The 17,762-nt window shown below is 39.8% G+C and overlaps 2 protein-coding genes across 2 annotated transcripts in view; one reads left to right on the forward strand and one right to left on the reverse strand.

Moving 5' to 3' along the window:
• Window positions 1–17,762, forward strand: part of Cbl (E3 ubiquitin-protein ligase CBL) — a 99,910-nt gene that overhangs the window by 67,519 nt on the left and 14,629 nt on the right. The window contains exons 2-9 of the mRNA XM_069507276.1: window positions 5,159–5,305; window positions 7,234–7,377; window positions 8,273–8,398; window positions 9,143–9,258; window positions 10,768–10,874; window positions 12,166–12,278; window positions 13,295–13,389; window positions 14,199–14,290. Coding sequence (XP_069363377.1) covers window positions 5,159–5,305; window positions 7,234–7,377; window positions 8,273–8,398; window positions 9,143–9,258; window positions 10,768–10,874; window positions 12,166–12,278; window positions 13,295–13,389; window positions 14,199–14,290 — 940 coding nt within the window. The remainder of the gene's footprint in view (window positions 1–5,158; window positions 5,306–7,233; window positions 7,378–8,272; window positions 8,399–9,142; window positions 9,259–10,767; window positions 10,875–12,165; window positions 12,279–13,294; window positions 13,390–14,198; window positions 14,291–17,762) is intronic.
• Window positions 1–17,762, reverse strand: part of LOC117993926 (cysteine-rich PDZ-binding protein) — a 305,498-nt gene that overhangs the window by 7,972 nt on the left and 279,764 nt on the right. The gene's annotated exons all lie outside the window — the stretch shown is intronic.

Here is a 17,762-nt window from a genome sequence, read left to right on the forward strand (position 1 = left end):
GTAGGTATTTATTGTGTGATTTCTAGTAGTCGATAGGTAAATTAGTTTCTTTTTTCCTTCCTGGATACTTAAACTGAATTGTCACGATATCAAATCCATTGTAAATAACTTATTTCTATTATTATACCTACCTATATTTTTGATTTCTTTTAATAAAGAAATCAAAAATATACGTAGGTATAATAGTAGGTAAGTTTTTTTTAATTTTTTATTTAAAAAGAATATTAACCATGTTAAATGACTAATATTCCCCTTTCCTCTCCAACTAAGCGTCAGGCTTGTGCTAGGAGTAGGTACGACAATAGTGCAACGGGCGGGGTTTGAACCGGCGACCTTTCTGTTTTCAGTCCACTCCTTTACCGGTTGAGCTATTGAGGCTCTAAGTTACATACGTATCAACTATCACCTTAGTGGAGAGGGCTGGCTATCCTTAAGAGCGTAAAATAGGGTTATGTAGCGTACAAGGAGTTTTAACCCATTTTTGACCCCTTAAATTTTGTAAATCCCTGCATTTACTTAAAAACTTATTTGTACTACATTGTAGAAAATTTAGCTAGGATAGCCAGTTCTTGATCTTGTAACATTCAATATTGTATATGCTTATTCCAACAAGCACGCAAATTGTTCAAGATCAAATCCATGTATGTGTGTAACTTGATGATTGAAAAATAAACGTTTTATTTGTTTATTTTATTTATGTAGTATATTCTCCTATTGCAATTGCAAGAGCGTAGGTATCTTATAACACGAGCGCACCTAAATTTGTTTATCCTTATTGAATATCATGTGACTCACACACCTTTCAATACGATTCGAGACTACCACCTTAAACGTAGTTAGGAGCGTGATAGAAATCTATACAAACTTTGCCAAACATGTCGTGTTGGGAACAAAGCGGTTGCGCAAAGTGTTTGGAACAATGGGTGTGAATGTGATTGAAGTCAAACAATCAAATAAGGCTGCGGTGGCCGCGCCCGTAGCGCAGGCAATCTCCTGTTGTGTATTAGGTAATAGCTGATGCCCGCGACTTCATCTGCGTGGAATTAGATTTTTAAAAACCCCGTGGGAACTCTTTGATGTTCCGGGATAAAAATAGCCTATGTCACTCTCCAGTGCCCGTAGTATAAGATTTTACGTCTCACCAAACGTTGCTAGAATTCGAGAGTCGAAACACAATAACATCAAAGTAAAATGGACCTAAAGAGCCTTGAATTGAAGTCAAATATTCAATGCCACTGATTTTAATTTCGCAATGTTTCCGCTTGGAGCGCTGGCTGTAGATGTGTAGACAAACTTGAGCTTTAAAACAAGGCTTGTAAGATCCAGTTTACTGTAACGCGGAAGTATTTCGACTCTCGAATTTGGTTTGGTTTGGTGAGACGTAAAATCCTATACTACGGGTACTGGTCTTTGACTATACCCATGCAAAAAATCACGTCGATCCGTTGCGCCGTTGCGACGTGATTGAAGGACAAACCAACAAACAAACACACTTTCGCATTTATAATAAGGGTACTGATAGACTAGAGCTTGGCTGTATGATTAGACCTGTTGGCAAGTGATGATGTAGCCTAAGATGGAGCGCGATTGCTTAGAAGATGTCTATTCAGTATTCACTCTTGACTTGAAATTCATCATCCTCATCATCATCATCAGCCTGTGGAAGTCCACTGTTGGACATAGGCCGTCCCTAAAGAGCGCCACCACACCCGGTCCTCAGCCTTCCTCATCCAGCCACTTCCCGCCAGCCTCTTTATATCGTCGGTCCATCTTGCTGGAGGGCGTCCCACACTACGCTTGCTTAAACGCGGTCTCCACTCAAGGACTTTCCGGCTCCAACGGCCATCGCCTCTACGACAGGCATGACCTGCCCACTGCCACTTCAGCTTGCTAATAGTTTGGGCTATGTCAGTGACCTTGGTTGACTTGAAATTACCCACATTAATAAAATTGAAGGGAAAACTGATACCGGAAGATACCAACTACTATTTCTTCACGGGATTTTTAAAAAACCTAATCCACGCGGACGAAGTCGCGGGCATCAGCAATAGTTGAGAGCGCTGTGAACTAATACCCGTAGACCTATAGATGCCGAAAATAGAACTGGCTCGGGTGTCCTCCTTTGTGTCACCTGACCAGTGACAATAATATACTTGGGCAGGTGTTGGATTAGAACTCGCAAGGCCAAAATAGACGCGCAAACTTACCCTGCCCTAGCTAATTGAGGTCAAAAAGATCGGCTTCACTTAAGTTGAGCTGAAGCACAATGCACATGTTAAATCGTCTTGTAGAAAAGTTGAGTAGGTATGCCCTGTAACTACCCTTCAAATAAATCAGTACCCTTATTATAAATGCGAAAGTGTATTTGTTTGTGATGTTATGTGATTTATGATTTATGAAATACTACCACCACTAAAGACGAAAAATAATACCTATAATCTATATGTTATATGCTTTAGGTCGTGTCAGTTCTTACGTTTCTTCCCCGATGCAAAATTAATTAATCACTTCTATTATAGTAATAACAACGTGGTATAATCGAGTGGAATTTAGGTTTATTTAAAGCTTGTTACAACTTTGATGGTTGGTATTGCAATGAATCCGATCCACAGAACCTTGATTTATATTACTAGAATTTACGATGTGAACGTAGGTGACATTCGTTCACATTACTTCTTTATTCAATCTAAATGTTCGTTCATTTGGTTTCATTGCTATACTCACAAAATACAAATAACACTAACAAAGTACTCAAGATATGTGATGTGAGTATAGCTACACTTGTTCCCGTACATTCACACTCATTCGAAATTCAATCTAATTATTGGTTCATTCAGTTTAATTCCTATACTCACAGAATACAGATAAAACAAATATTACTAAAACTGTATGATTTGAACGTCACATTCGTTACGTTCAAGTTAAGTTAATAGTTCAGTTTCTTTCGTCGACCCACAATCACAGATAAAAATAACATTGTTAAGTGAATGCATCCGAATGCTTTATGATTGTATACATTAATTTACATATTATTATTTATGATATCTAACAATAGTTCACAGATTTTGCGGGGAAGAAATGTAAGGAAAACTGCAGTGCACGCTAGCTGTTACTCTTCATCTATGTCATTGATTGACACGACCTAAACATTAAAGCATAGATCATATTTCAGCGCCATCTATGATTTTTTTTCGACCGTAGCCTGTGAACTTCTTCATTATATCAACTGCAACGTATGTAAATACGTAATGTATGTACCTAATTGAAAACAGGAAGTACTTATTGTAGGTACACTAAAAGTACTCTCACCTTTTTAACCGACTTCAAAAAAAGGAGGAGGTTCTCAATTCGTCGGAATCTTTTTTATGTTATATGTTCGCTGACAAATTACCATTTATTCAAATGAGTGCACACAAAGGCAAGTCGTGGAAACGGTACATCGTTAACCCACTTGCTTTGCTAATGACTTGGACGATCGGCTGAATACCAATGACAATATTTTTTTGCTCTACAAACCGAGGAGTAATCTCAAACGTTCACTTCCTTTATTTAAATGTATCAAGCAATATTGAAAACAAAAATACAACAACAATGGGATTATTCAAGGGGCGGACCAACAAATTCCTAAAAGACCAGCAGTTCCTCTGGTGCTGCAAATGTTCATGAAGGGCGGTAATCACTTAACATCAGGTGACCCGCCTGCTCGTTTGCTCGCTATCTCAATTTAAATAAAATTAGCTAAGGCGCATATCCAAAGGCGAGCGAAGCGGTCATTTGAGCTGACAAAGGCTCGGTCACGTGTCCCATGTCATTTTATACTGGGTATACGAGAAAAGCGGTCTGCACTCTGTAGTGTAAGAAAGACACACTTTCCCATTTATAATATTAGTATCTAAGTGGGTTTAAGGTATCCCAATATGTCGTTACAAAGTCGGCAGCCAGTATCGATCACCCGCGTGAAGAGTGCTTGCTGCAATTGACACAGTGGGCTCTTGTCGGGAACAAAGCGGTCACCCGAGCTGACAAAGGCTCGGTCACGTGTCCCATGTCATTGTATACTGGGTATACGAGAAAAGCGGTCTGTACTCTGTAGTGTAAGAAAGACACAGTTTCCCATTTTTTAATAGTATCTAAGATCCCAATATGTCGTTACAAAGTCGGCTGCCAGTATCGATCACCCGCGTGAAAAGTGCTTGCTGCAATTGACACAGTGGGCTCTTGTCGGGAACAAAGCGGTCACCCGAGCTGACAAAGGCTCGGTCACGTGTCCCATGTCATTTTATACTGGGTATTCGAGAAAAGCGGTCTGTACTCTGTAGTGTAAGAAAGACACAGTTTCCCATTTTTTAATAGTATCTAAGATCCCAATATGTCGTTACAAAGTCGGCTGCCAGTATCGATCACCCGCGTGAAGAGTGCTTGCTGCAATTGACACAGTGGGCTCTTGTCGGGAACAAAGCGGTCACCCGAGCTGACAAAGGCTCGGTCACGTGTCCCATGTCATTGTATACTGGGTATACGAGAAAAGCGGTCTGTACGCTGTAGTGTAAGTAAACTAATAGATAAAATAATTTTCCAGAATGGGTATCGAATTTTCTTTTTTTTGTTCTTTTGCTAGATTTGTGTGTATCTTACGCCATAAATAAGCCTTCAAGTCTACTAGTTGTAATATAGCGCAACTATTTTTCGCATAGCGGATGTGAGTCACGGGCAGTTTATCACAGATCAGGTGCAATATATCCATCGGTAAACAAATATAAGGCGGATATGTGCTTCCGCTCTATACCTACTCCATTCCGTCCAAGGGCGTAATTGGACTATTGATATACGTGTTATCTCTTGTTTTACGTCATCCACAAACACGTTTACCTACTGAACCAAACCTAACCTACATTCTTGTACTTAATACCTACATTTTTAATAACTAAATTTCGCGACAGGTTGAGATGGCATTCGTGGTATGAGGCGGGGGGACGCCCCGCACACCCACACGACATACGCGCACGCTCGCACCGGGTTAGCACGGGGGCTATGCGGGTGTGCGGGGCGTTCTCTCCCCGATTCCCATGCGAAACTGATACTCAGTTGCCTTCGAATATAAACAGAAAAAATATTGTAATTTACACTCCTCTAACCTCAGCTTGTCTGCTTGTTCCAGCACCCTGGTACCTTGGAAGCATTTTCGCGAGGAGCTCAACAACGTGCACCCGATATCCTCGGGGCTGGAGACCATGGCGCTGAAGACCACGATAGACCTCACGTGCAATGACTTCATATCCAATTTCGAGTTTGATGTGTTCACGAGGTGAGCGACTACTATGGTCTACTTAACCATATTCACTAACAATACTTATCTGATTCTGTTTGGTTCGAGAGTAGATACATCATCATCATGATCAACCCATCGCCGACTCACTACAAAGCACGGGTCTCCTCTCAGCGTGAGAAAAGTTTTGGCCATAGTCTACCACGCTGGCCGTGTGCGGATTGGTAGACTTCACACACCTTTGAGAACGTTATGGAGAACTCGCAGGCATGCAGGTTTCCTCCACGATGTTTTCCTTCACCGTTAAAGCAAGTGACATTTAATTAATTAAAACGCACATAACTTCAAAGAGGTGCGTGCCCGGGATCGAACCCCCGATCTCTGATTAGAAGGCGGACGTCCTAACCACTAGGCTATCACAGCTTTAGAGTAGATACAGTGCGACTTAATTGCCATGAAGAAGATCGGCTTAACACATTCGTATGGAAAAGCGCGTATGAACTTATAGCTACTAGCACAGAAATAGCTTTGGGGGTTGTTGGTTCAAAGTCTTTTGTACCCGCTGGGGGTAGGTAAACATGCGTAAAGGCAACGTTTTCCCAGTCCGCCCCCATTGTTGTGTGGAGCCCGGATTATCCCCGTCGGCCCGGTTATGTGCCTACTGCCTACTTTATACAGACAAATCCTTTTATCGAAACAACTCAGCCGTTTGTCTTCTACTGTTACGGATAACAATAGACTGCGAGTTACAAAATCTCTCGTCAATATCGGATAAACGGATGAGCCGTGAAAAGCTAGTAGACAAGACATACTTTCGGATTTACAATATTAGTATGGCACTGTGAATGGATAATATACCGACTAGCTTTACAGATTGTTGGTTCAAAGTCTTTTGTACCCGTTGGGGGTAGGTAAACACGGGTAAGGGCAACGTTTTCGTAGTCCGCCCCCATTGTTGTGTGGAACCCCGGATTATCCCCGTCGTCGGCCCGGTTATGTGCCTACTGCCTACTTTATACAGACAAATCCTTTTATCGAAACAACTCAGCCGTTTGTCTTCTACTGTTACGGATAACAATAGACTGCGAGTTACAAAATCTCTCGTCAATATCGGATAAACGGATGAGCCGTGAAAAGGTAGTAGGCAGACATACTTTCGGATTTACAATATTAGTATGGCACTGTGAATGGATAATATACCGACTAGCTTTACAGATTGTTGGTTCAAAGTCTTTTGTACCCGCTGAGGGTAGGTAAACACGGGTAAAGGCAACGTTTTCGTAGTCCGCCCCCATTGTTGTGTGGAGCCCGGATTATCCCCGTCGTCGGCCCGGTTATATGCGTACTGTCTATTTTATACAGACAAATCCTTTTATCGAGACAACTCAGTCGTTTTGTCTTCCACTGCTACGGATAATAATAAACTGCGAGTTAAAATTATTTTTCTAAATTAAAAATGATAATAAATCAAATAAGGAGGTTCAGATTCCTTTTTCAGATCAAAATTACTACCCATCTCTACCCATATTATAAATGCGAAAGTGTCTTTGTTTGTTTGTTTGTACTTCAATCACGTCGCAACGGTGCAACGGATCGACGTGATTTTTTGCATGGGTATAGATAATATGGGAATAATAGCTACAATGTCACGATCGCAATCACCTCTGATTGGTTAATGCTCGCTCACTATTGGCCACAATGCATTGTTGCAACAAGAATCGCACATCCAATCAGCAAAATTGAGATTGTAATAATGATTGATGCCGGTTTTAGACAATCGCCCTACTGGAGAGTGACATAGGCTACTTTTTATCCCGGAAAATCAAAGAGCTCCCAAGGTATTTTTGAAAATCTTATTCCACGCGGACGAAGTCGCGGGCATCAGCTAGTAATAATAAGTCAATGACTATCACCTGTCTTCGTTTTTGCCAGCGTTCTTGTTACACCCAGTATTTTATTGTTTCCAGGTTATTTCAGCCATGGAGTACACTGCTGAGGAACTGGCAGCTCCTGGCGGTCACGCATCCCGGCTACGTCGCATTCCTCACGTACGACGAAGTGAAGGCTAGGTTACAGAAGTACATTCATAAGGCTGGGAGTTATGTGTTCAGGTTTGTCTATGTTATTATTATTATTTTTAATAGACTAAGCAGCTTTCGCAATTTTTACTCCTTAGAAGAATTTTTCCAACATGATAAAAAGCGTTTTTGACATTCTATTGTTGAACATTATTTAAAAAAAAAAAGCTTATTACAGTGCCTATATTCGCTTGGTTTTGACATTTTAGTTTAAGTTTAATTTTATGATTTGCCTGTATTTTATAAACAAATATTTAGTCACACTCAATAATCACAACTGTTAACTATATTTGTACGCCGCCATGGCTAATGTGCTGGACTGTTTCTTAGATTTAACATCTTATGTACCACATTATGCAAATAAAGAATTATTCTATTCTATTCTATTCTATTCGCTGATGCGTCTATATCAGAAATGCTTCGAGTTTTCCAACTGTTTGTCTAATCTATTCTTGAACTGTGGCCCTACCGCGGTTGTTTGACAGCTACAATGTCACGATCGCAATCATCTCTGACTGGTTAATGCTCGCTCACTATTGGCCACAATGCGTTGTTGCAACAAGAATCGCACAAATTCAGCCAATCAGAACAATTGAGATTGTAATAATGATTGATGCAGGTTTTAGACAATCGCCCTGCTGGTTAACAGAACTTGTCATAACCACACCCTTAGGCAATTCACATAATTAGGAATGTTATTTCGTTTTTTTTTTTTCAAGTTTCAATGGAAGCTAAAACTCTAAAAGGTGTAAGGTGCGTGCCCGCGATCGAATTAGTTTCAGGCATTTTGAAGTTATGGTGGATTAAAGAAACTCACATACATCCCTGAAAACATTACACTTCTATTTTTGGGGCAGTGCACTCGTGTAAAAACTAGAAAGTACATCAGTCTTTTTCACCTATTTTTTTTTCAAATTTTGCGTTTCAGATTATCATGTACAAGGCTCGGTCAGTGGGCGATCGGATACGTCACAGTGGACGGAGAGATCTTACAAACTATACCACAGAACAAAAGTCTGGTTCAAGCGCTACTCGATGGATATAGAGAGGGATTGTAAGTACCACCGCTGTTAATTTCCCGCTTATCGTGTACTAGGTTTGGTCAATGGGCGATCGGATACGTCACAGTGGACGGAGAGATCTTACAAACTATACTACAGAACAAAAGTCTGGTTCAAGCGCTACTCGATGGATATAGAGAGGGATTGTAAGTACCACCGCTGTTAATTCCCAGGTTATAGTGTACTAGGTTTGGTCCATGGGCAGTCGGCTACGTCACAATAGACGGAGAGATCTTACAAACTATACCACAGAACAAAAGTCTGGTTCAAGCGCTACTCGATGGATATAGAGAGGGATTGTAAGTACCACCGCTGTTAATTTCCCGGTTATCGTGTACTAGGTTTGGTCCATGGGCAGTCGGCTACGTCACAATAGACGGAGAGATCTTACAAACTATACCACAGAACAAAAGTCTGGTTCAAGCGCTACTCGATGGATATAGAGAGGGATTGTAAGTACCACCGCTGTTAATTTCCCGGTTATCGTGTACTAGGTTTGGTCAATGGGCGATCGGATACGTCACAGTGGACGGAGAGATCTTACATGCTACCGTCCAGGTGTTTACTTTATCCATGCAAAAAATCACATCGATCTGGTACCCTGTTTCGTCGTGATTGAAGGACAACCCAGCAAACAAACACACTTTCGCATTTATAAAAAATGCGAAACTAGTCTATAATATGGGTAGTGTTTTTTTTTAACAATTAATTTAATTATTATTTTGTCTGTATTCCAGCTACCTATACCCAGACGGTCGCGACGTGAACCCGGACTTGAGCAGTGCAATCATATCGCCCGCCGAAGACCATATCACTGTCACGCAGGAACAGTACGAGCTATACTGCGAAATGGGTAAGAACCTTTATAGAGTTCCGTACCCAAACGATAAAAAAACCGGCCAAGTGCGAGTCAGGCTCGCGCAATGAGGGTTCCGTACTACAGTCGTATTTTTTAGACATTTTGTACGATAATTCAAAAACTATGATGCATAAAAATAAATAAAAATCTGTTTTAGAATGTACAGGTGAAGACCTTTCATATGATACTCCACTTCATATAGTCACTCACTTCGAAAGTTGAAAATACTAATTATTATTTATTTATTTATTTTATTTATTGACACTTTATTGCACACAACACAAAGTAAACATTGAAAAAACACAATACAGGATCTTATTCTAATAGATGTAGCATGCAAAGGCGGCCTTATCGCTAAAGCGATCTCTTCCAGGCTTATTAGTTCATGACTACAATTTTTTTTTGTGTGATCTAACCCTAAATTCACGGTTTTCAGATTTTTCCTCAAATGTCAGCAATAAGATCTATCTACCTGCGAAATTTCATGATTCTAGGTCAAAGGGAGGGGGTAGGTTTCTTGACAGACAGACAGACAGACAGACAACAAAATGATCCTGTAAGGGTTCCGTTTTTCCTTTTGAGGTACGGAACCCTAAAAATGTCACTCTGCTGTCTGTCTCTCTGTCTGCTAGTCTGCTGTCTTCAACCTATTTTGATGAAATTTGGTACAGAAATTGCTCGCATCCCGGAGAAGGACATAGGCTACTTTTAATCGAGTTCCCACAGGATTTTTAAAAACATAAATCCATGCGGACCGCATCACCTAGTATACTATATTTAAACAACAAATACTGGAAATAACGATTTATATAATAGTCTGTAGGCTGGGATCAAAACAAACAAAAAAAATCGGGTTTTATTTTACGGTTTATTGCGATGTTCTAACTCGGAAAGAAATATTTCATAGGTACACCCAAATTATTATCATGTTCATAATTATGTACAGAACCCTAAAAGAGCGAGGTCCGACTCGCACTTGACCTGTTTTTTCTTTGTGCTAACAACTTGTATTCAATTATACCTGTATTCTCGTTCTTAAGGCAGATCCACACCTGCGCAAGCGCACGAACTGTGCAAACAACGCGCACCATAAAAACATAAATAGTTGAACATCACTACCCATATTACAAATGCGAAAGTGTGTTTGTTTGTTGGTTTATTGGTTTGTCCTTCAATCAGGTCGCAAAAGAGCGACGGATCGACGTGATTTTTTGCATGGATTTAGTTAAAGATCTGAAGAGTGGCATAGGCTACTTTTTATCCCGGAAAATCAAAGAGTTCCCATGGGATTTTTAAAAGCGGGATAGACCACGCGAACGAAGTCGTGGGAATCAGCTAGTACGAAATAAAATAAAAATATGTTTTATTCAATTAAACTTTTACAAGTACTTTTGAAACGTCAAATGCATCTACCACTGGTTCGGAATGCCTTTCCTACCGAGAAGAAGCAGCAAGAAACTCGGCCTAGTAAGAAATAATTATGTCCCAATTTTCAAATTGCAGGAAGCACGTTTCAGTTATGCAAGATCTGCGCGGAGAATGATAAGGACATAAGGATAGAGCCGTGCGGACATCTGCTGTGTACACCCTGCCTTACCGCCTGGCAAATTGTAAGTCATATATTATTATACCATTATTGTAAGTAGTTATTGTTAATTTATGATTTACTCACACATGCATACACACACTGTTGTAATTTTATTATTGTATATACCTACATTTATTCTAAATCTATTCTGTTAAAATAGTTTTAATTATAATTTTAAGTAATCTCTTTTGGCCTTCTGTTATACCTACATTTAAATTTAAATAATAATAATGTATTTAAGCTGTTGATTACTTTCAAATAAACAAAAAGAAAAAAAATGATTCCGTGGCGTCACCCGGTTCAGGGTACCAGCTGAAAATCAGCGCTGTATGTTCTTGCAACAAGGCATACAGCATAATGCCGAGCTGGGACCCTTTTTCGGGTTGTGCTACACATGACAGGTTGTTCCGGCGTTTCATTTGCTTGAAGCTCGTTGTGCTTATGCTCAGGTGGAAGAGGCGCCGGAATAACCAGCAGTTAGTTTTAAGATGTGATGCACAGTTTGCTAAATAAACGTATTTCCTTTCTTTTCTATACCAAATTCAGTGGTTTAATCTAAGTAGTTTTAAGGTTCCATACCTCAAAAAGAAAAAGACCGCAGTAAGGCGATATGCGGTGTTGAGACACATTTCGAATGTTCAAAGAATCAAGTTTTGGCCTCAAAAACTACTAATTTGTTTATCCATACTAATATTATAAATGCGAAAGTGTGTCTGTCTGCTAGCCTTTCACGGCCCATCCGTTCAACCGATTTTGACGAAATTTGGTACAGCGATAGCTTGCATTCCGGGGAAGGGCATAGGCTACTTTTTATCCCGGAATATCAAAGTTTTGAAAACCTAAATCCCACGGGATTTTTGAAAATCTAAATCCACGCGGACGTAGTCGCGGGCATCATCTAGTTTATTATAAAAATTAAAGATATTCTTTAGTGAATTACGAGAACCAAAACACGATTGGCAAAATTTGGCTCGATGCAAAAAAATCGCGAAGTTTCCCCAAAATACGCATTTTTTACACGACCATTAGGAGAAAAAACAGTTTTATTCGATTGATATATAAAGCCAATTTCAATAAAATTTCGTTTTGACCAGGTTACACCCTTCTATATGATCACTTCGTTGTCTGTCTGTCGTATGTGTCAAGAAAAGGGAATCAAAACTTATAGGGTACATTGATTCCCTTGAAGGGTATTGACAGGACACGACAGACAGACAACGAAGTTATCCTATAAGGTTTCCATTTTTCTCTGGAGATACGGAACTCAAATTTCTTTTTTCAATTAAAGTGATATCTTAATGGATTGTTTTCAGGATTCGGAAGGTCAAGGGTGCCCATTCTGCAGAGCAGAGATAAAGGGAACAGAGCAAGTGGTGGTGGACGCGTTTGTGCCGCCCAGGCCGCCTAACACCACGTCCGATGTCAAGTAAGTCTCTCTCTGTGTTGGATTGCTCGTTGGTTGATTGGAAAATAATGTACATCGGCCTTTAGAATTTATTTTTATTTTATTTATTTTATTTATTTCCACACAAACAGAAAAAACACTTACAATATTGGTTTCTTCGTGCTCGTAAGCGCTTGGCGGCTTGTCTGAGCACTGCACATTCCTCTGTAGTCTTATACTTACATACATACTATACATACTATTATGAACAAATGTAGGTAGGTAGTTTTAAAATAAAATAATTATGTCCGCGTATACCAGCTTCAATTTCTGCATACGAGTTGGACCTCGCCACGCCAAAATGTACCATGCCACACAGCATCGATCTCGATAAAATGACTTGACCGGTATATAGCGATAAAAGTCATTCTCCTTAAAAGTCAATGGCTTTGTAAAGCGTTGTCCGTGAGAGCGAGTGACAACTCGTACCTATATGACGTTTTGTCGGTCTCAACGACAGAGACCCAATGCTCTACAAATCCGCTATTTTAAACGTAAATGAACATTATTTTCTGGCGCATCCTATAGGTGTATATATCGTATCGTCACATAATGAGTACTTCTTTAGTTTAATCAATAATTTAAAATGGTTATTTCATTTCTACGTACGTCTACCAATCAGCACATGGCCAAAACCCTTCTCACTCTGAGATAGAGAGAGAAGAGCCGTCCTCTGTAATGAGCCGGCGATGGATTGATCATGACGATGATTACACTTAAAACTAACAAAGGACGTGGATTTTACGTATTTTGGAAGACTCTCTATTTAATAATCACTGAGAAATAATTTATTTTTGATGTAGTCAAATACCCAATTCCATAGTACCAACTCGCGTCGGCGGTGTTCCCACTAGATTTCAACATGTGGTTATTCAAGGGGTGGACCAATAAATTCTTGAAAGGCCGGCAACGCATTGGGTCCTGCGTGTTAATCGGCTCTCCTCTGGTGCTGCAAATGTTGATGAGCGGCGGTAATCGTTTAACATTTTGGATTCCAGAATAGCAAACACAAAGACTGCAGTGAAGCCCGTATCGTCTAACTCATCTGGCTCGTCCGGATCGTCTGGTTCGTCCACCGGTTGTAATGGTTCAAGTAAGTTTTTTTTCTCACAGAATAAAAAGGTCTTGAAGGATATTAAATTTTTAATTTCAATGGGTTTTCATCCATACAGAAAAGTCTGTTCTTAAAAACTCTTTATTTGGCCTATGAGTACACATTAAACTTTGATTTGTATTTGAAGTAAGTCTTCGAACAGTGCGTGTTGCCAGTGATGATGACATATGGATCCGAGACATGGTCGCTAACCATGGGCCTCATAAGAAAGCTAGAGTCACTCAGCGAGCGATGGAGAGAGCTATGCTTGGAGTTTCTCTACGTGATCAAATCAGAAATGAGGAGATCCGTAGGAGAACTAGAGTAACCGACATAGCTCAACGGGTTGCGAAGCTGAAGTGGCAATGGGCAGGGCATGTCAAGGTGCTCGAATGGCGACCTCGCACCGAAAGACGCATTGTTGGAAGACGCCCTCCTAATTCTGAAACCTATTCGTGAGAGTTCAGTATAATGTTCTTGTCCAGCATGCTAGACTATTGTCTTAAATCTCATTCTGGAAAGAGACCTGTGGCTCTACCGCGGTTGTTTGACAGCTACAATGTCACAATCGCAATCATCTCTGATTGGTTAATGCTCGCTCACTATTGGCCACAATGCATTGTTGCAACAAGAATCGCACAAATTCAGCCAATCAGAACAATTGAGATTGTAATAATGATTGATGCAGGTTTTAGACAATCGCCCTACTGTGCTCAGTAATTGGACTGTGATGGGCTAAGATGACTAATGATAATATTTTGTAACAAATTCTATCTCTTCAAAATAAGAAGCTAAATTAACTTGTTCAGGTACAGAAGTGACGATATCAAGCAACTCAAACGGCTGGTCATCGAGAAACGCTACATTCAACGGGCTCACAGATGACATTGATGATCCAGAGGTAAATTACATTAAAACCCATATTACCCATGTTTGAGCTTCAATAGCTCAACAGGTAAAGGAGTGGACTGAAAACCGAAAGGTCGACGGTTCAAACCTCGCCCGTTGCACTATTGTCGTACCTACTCCTAGCACAAGCTTGACGCTTAGTTGGAGAGGAAAGGGGAATATTAGTCATTTAACATGGCTAATATACTTTTTTTTTTTTAATTTACCATACCATACCCATTTTACTGAAACATCGTCCATTCAATAGAGCCTCTAAACAGCCAAAATAAGTTGAATATGAGTCACAGAATTTTGAACAGGTATATAGAAGTGGCAAATAGTGTCGTCACTAAAATAAATTCAAAAATAGATCAAACTTAATGACGTCACTAAACTGACTTAGTCAATGTAAATCACAGAATTTTGAATAGGTATAGAAGTGGCAAATAAAGACGCCACAAAACTGTGACTTCAGACTTAGTCAATGTATGTTACTTTGCTCTTACGCATGATTGTTGCATTTTGGAGTTTCTTTGGCATGTTTGTCTGTATGTGTGGGTTTATTATTTCACGGGCTCTTGTTTCGTCTTTTGTTTGATGTTTTCCAAGTCATCCAAGTCAATCCGCATGTGCCTTTAGTAAAGCAATGTGTTTGTTTCGCAGAGGCGGAGAAAGTCGCCGCATGCTTAGCGTTGCGCGGAACCCATGCGACCCGATGCATTCCCATAACATATTTGTGTTCGTACTATGGTTTAATACTGATTTTTAAGGTTCTGTATCTCTAGAAAATAAAAGAAACCATTATTTTTGAAGTAAAAACTTTTTTCGACGCGTTGGGCTATTTTGGGTTGGTTAAAAACTTCAAAATCTAAATATATAAAAGGAAAAGGTGACTGACTGACTGATCTATCAACGCAAAGCTTAAAAATACTGGACGGATCGGGCTGAAATTTGGCATGCAGATAGCTTGTATGACGTAGGCATCCGCTAAGAAAGGATTTGTGAAAATTCAAGCCCTAAGGGGGTGAAATAGGGGTTTGAAATTTCACGAGCATAAGCTAGTCGTGTCATAAAAAGTATTTACTCCAATAAGTTTGAAATTGCAATGCTGAGAGAGTTATGAAGTTCACTATTATATAAAAATCAGTAATGATTAAACCACATTTGGAACGCTTTTTAGTTTTTAAAGTTAATTTATATTTTTTGTTCTGTTTTTAGTACAGTTTATGTCAAAAATGTTATTTTTACATCATTTTGACGTCGACTGTACATTTTTTGTGTATTGAAATAATTGGGACTGATTCATAGATAATTATAATTCAATCATTAAAAAATCATATTCATAAATTTTTGTACGGGATCAAAATCACAATTTATTATCTTTTTTAATCCGGTCAGCCCCCCAATTGTGTAAGAATAACCATTTCATGGCTATCGCAATCGTCAAGAATTCTGTCCTTTGATTGGCTGTGAAAAAATGTAAACAACGAATCAACCAATCAAATGGCAGAATTTCTTGACGATTGTGATAGCCATGAAATGGTTATTCTTACACAATTGGGGGGCAGTACGTAATATACCGTTCTTATACAAGTTCATAACTATTAATATGCACTAATACGCCATGCCATGTTTTTAGAATCGAAATCTACGATTATTTTAGCGCTTAAACTACCGTGAGTGATTTCCATTATAAATATCTGGGGAGGCTGTACTCACGTGTTTAGTCGACGTTAGCCCGACTAGTTTCGAACCCATCCGGGGTCCTTTTCCGCGCACATTACAACCGCAGCGTGTGCGCGAAAAAGGACCCCGGATGGGTTCGAAACTAGTCGGGCTAAAGTCGACTAAACACGTGAGTACAGCCTCCCCAGATATTATTTATAATCGAAATCTACGAGTTGAACTCGCGTGGAGAGGGGTTCCTTACTTTGAATATCTAAGTTTGTACATACATTGGGGCCGATTCTCTTGTACACAATCTCTACACTAAACTAAATTAACAGGTCTAAATTTAGTGCTATCCTTTTCCGCAAGCAACATTATGAAAGGGATAGCAATAGATTTGGATGTGCCATTTTAGTTTAGTTTAGAGATTGTGTACAACGGAATTAGCCACAATATTGGACGATTTACCATGTTATTTTAAGACCTTCTTATAGGTTTTCCTGTAATCTATGATAATCAAGGATTTTTTTTTTCAAAATTTACAGGTACGAGGGGGGGGGGTAAATATAAAAAAGCTAGACTAAAGTACTTTGTAACCGCGACTGAGATAGCGATAGCCCGACGTAACGATGAATAACACGACAATTACCATTGTTTAGTAGTCAATATTTGTATTAACCCATCAACAATATTTGTATTAAACGTTTTTTATGTGAAAACAAGTAAATAACTAATGAGAAATACAATGATGCAACAAATTCTCAAAGTTTATATTGCAACTAAAGTTGTATTCCTTGAAAAAAATCGGTTACACGATAAGGGTCAAAAAATAGGTTAGCTGCGTCTCTGTTTATCACATTAGTAACTTTATCTGTGCTCTCTTTTTAGTGTGAATGAGAAAGCAAACGTTCCTTTGTCTAGATTTTTTACTCCGTCTACGCGTACAGCGCTTTAGATTTTTTTTTTTTTTTTTTTATTCGTTATAGGCGCACGCTTGACCACGATCACACCTGATGGAAAGTGATGATATGGCCTAAGATGGGACGCGTTTGCCTAGAAGGTGCCTATTCACTCTTGTTTTAAAGATACCCGGATTATAATTGACAGGAAACACTGATTTAGGAAGAGTATTCCAGACCCTAGCCATGCGTATAAGGAATGATGACGCAAAGCGTTTCGTGCGCGAAGATGGAATGTTGACGACATAGGGGTGAAAACTCGCCCGGTGTCTTGCGGTACGGTGGTAGAAAGGTGAGGGAGGGACAAGATCGAACAGCTCCTGCGCACACTCTCCGAAATATATCCTGTAAAACACCGATAGGCCGGCAACTTTTCGGCGGTGATCAAGACTTTGAAGCTTCCCCAAAAGTGGTGAATCTTCGCCTATAAGTCTCCTGGCTCGACTATCAACGGCGTCTAAAGCGGCTAGTTGGTATTTAGCAGAGCCATCGAAGAGATGACTGCAGTACTCCATGCACGACCGGACCTGGGCCTGATATAAGGTTACCAGTTGGTGCGACGTGAAGTACTGCTTGACTTTGTTGAGAATACCAAGTTTTTTGGCAGCAGTCTTGGCTTTAGCTTCGATAGCCCTTCCGAAGTTGATATTGGCTGAAATGTCGAGACCTAAGAGATCAATATGATCGGTGATAGGAACGGAGACACCTCGGAAAGTGGGAGTCAAGGTGAAAGGACTCCGTTTAGCTGTAAGCAGGCACGCCTGAGTTTTTGTCGCGTTAAACTCTACCAGATTGGCATCACCCCAATATACATATTTCAGGGTGGAATTTAACCGTTCAACCATTGCCTCTCTGAGT

The sequence above is a fragment of the Maniola hyperantus genome, chromosome 25 (assembly GCF_902806685.2).
Source record: "Maniola hyperantus chromosome 25, iAphHyp1.2, whole genome shotgun sequence".
In the NCBI taxonomy this organism is placed as follows: Eukaryota; Metazoa; Arthropoda; class Insecta; order Lepidoptera; family Nymphalidae; genus Maniola; species Maniola hyperantus.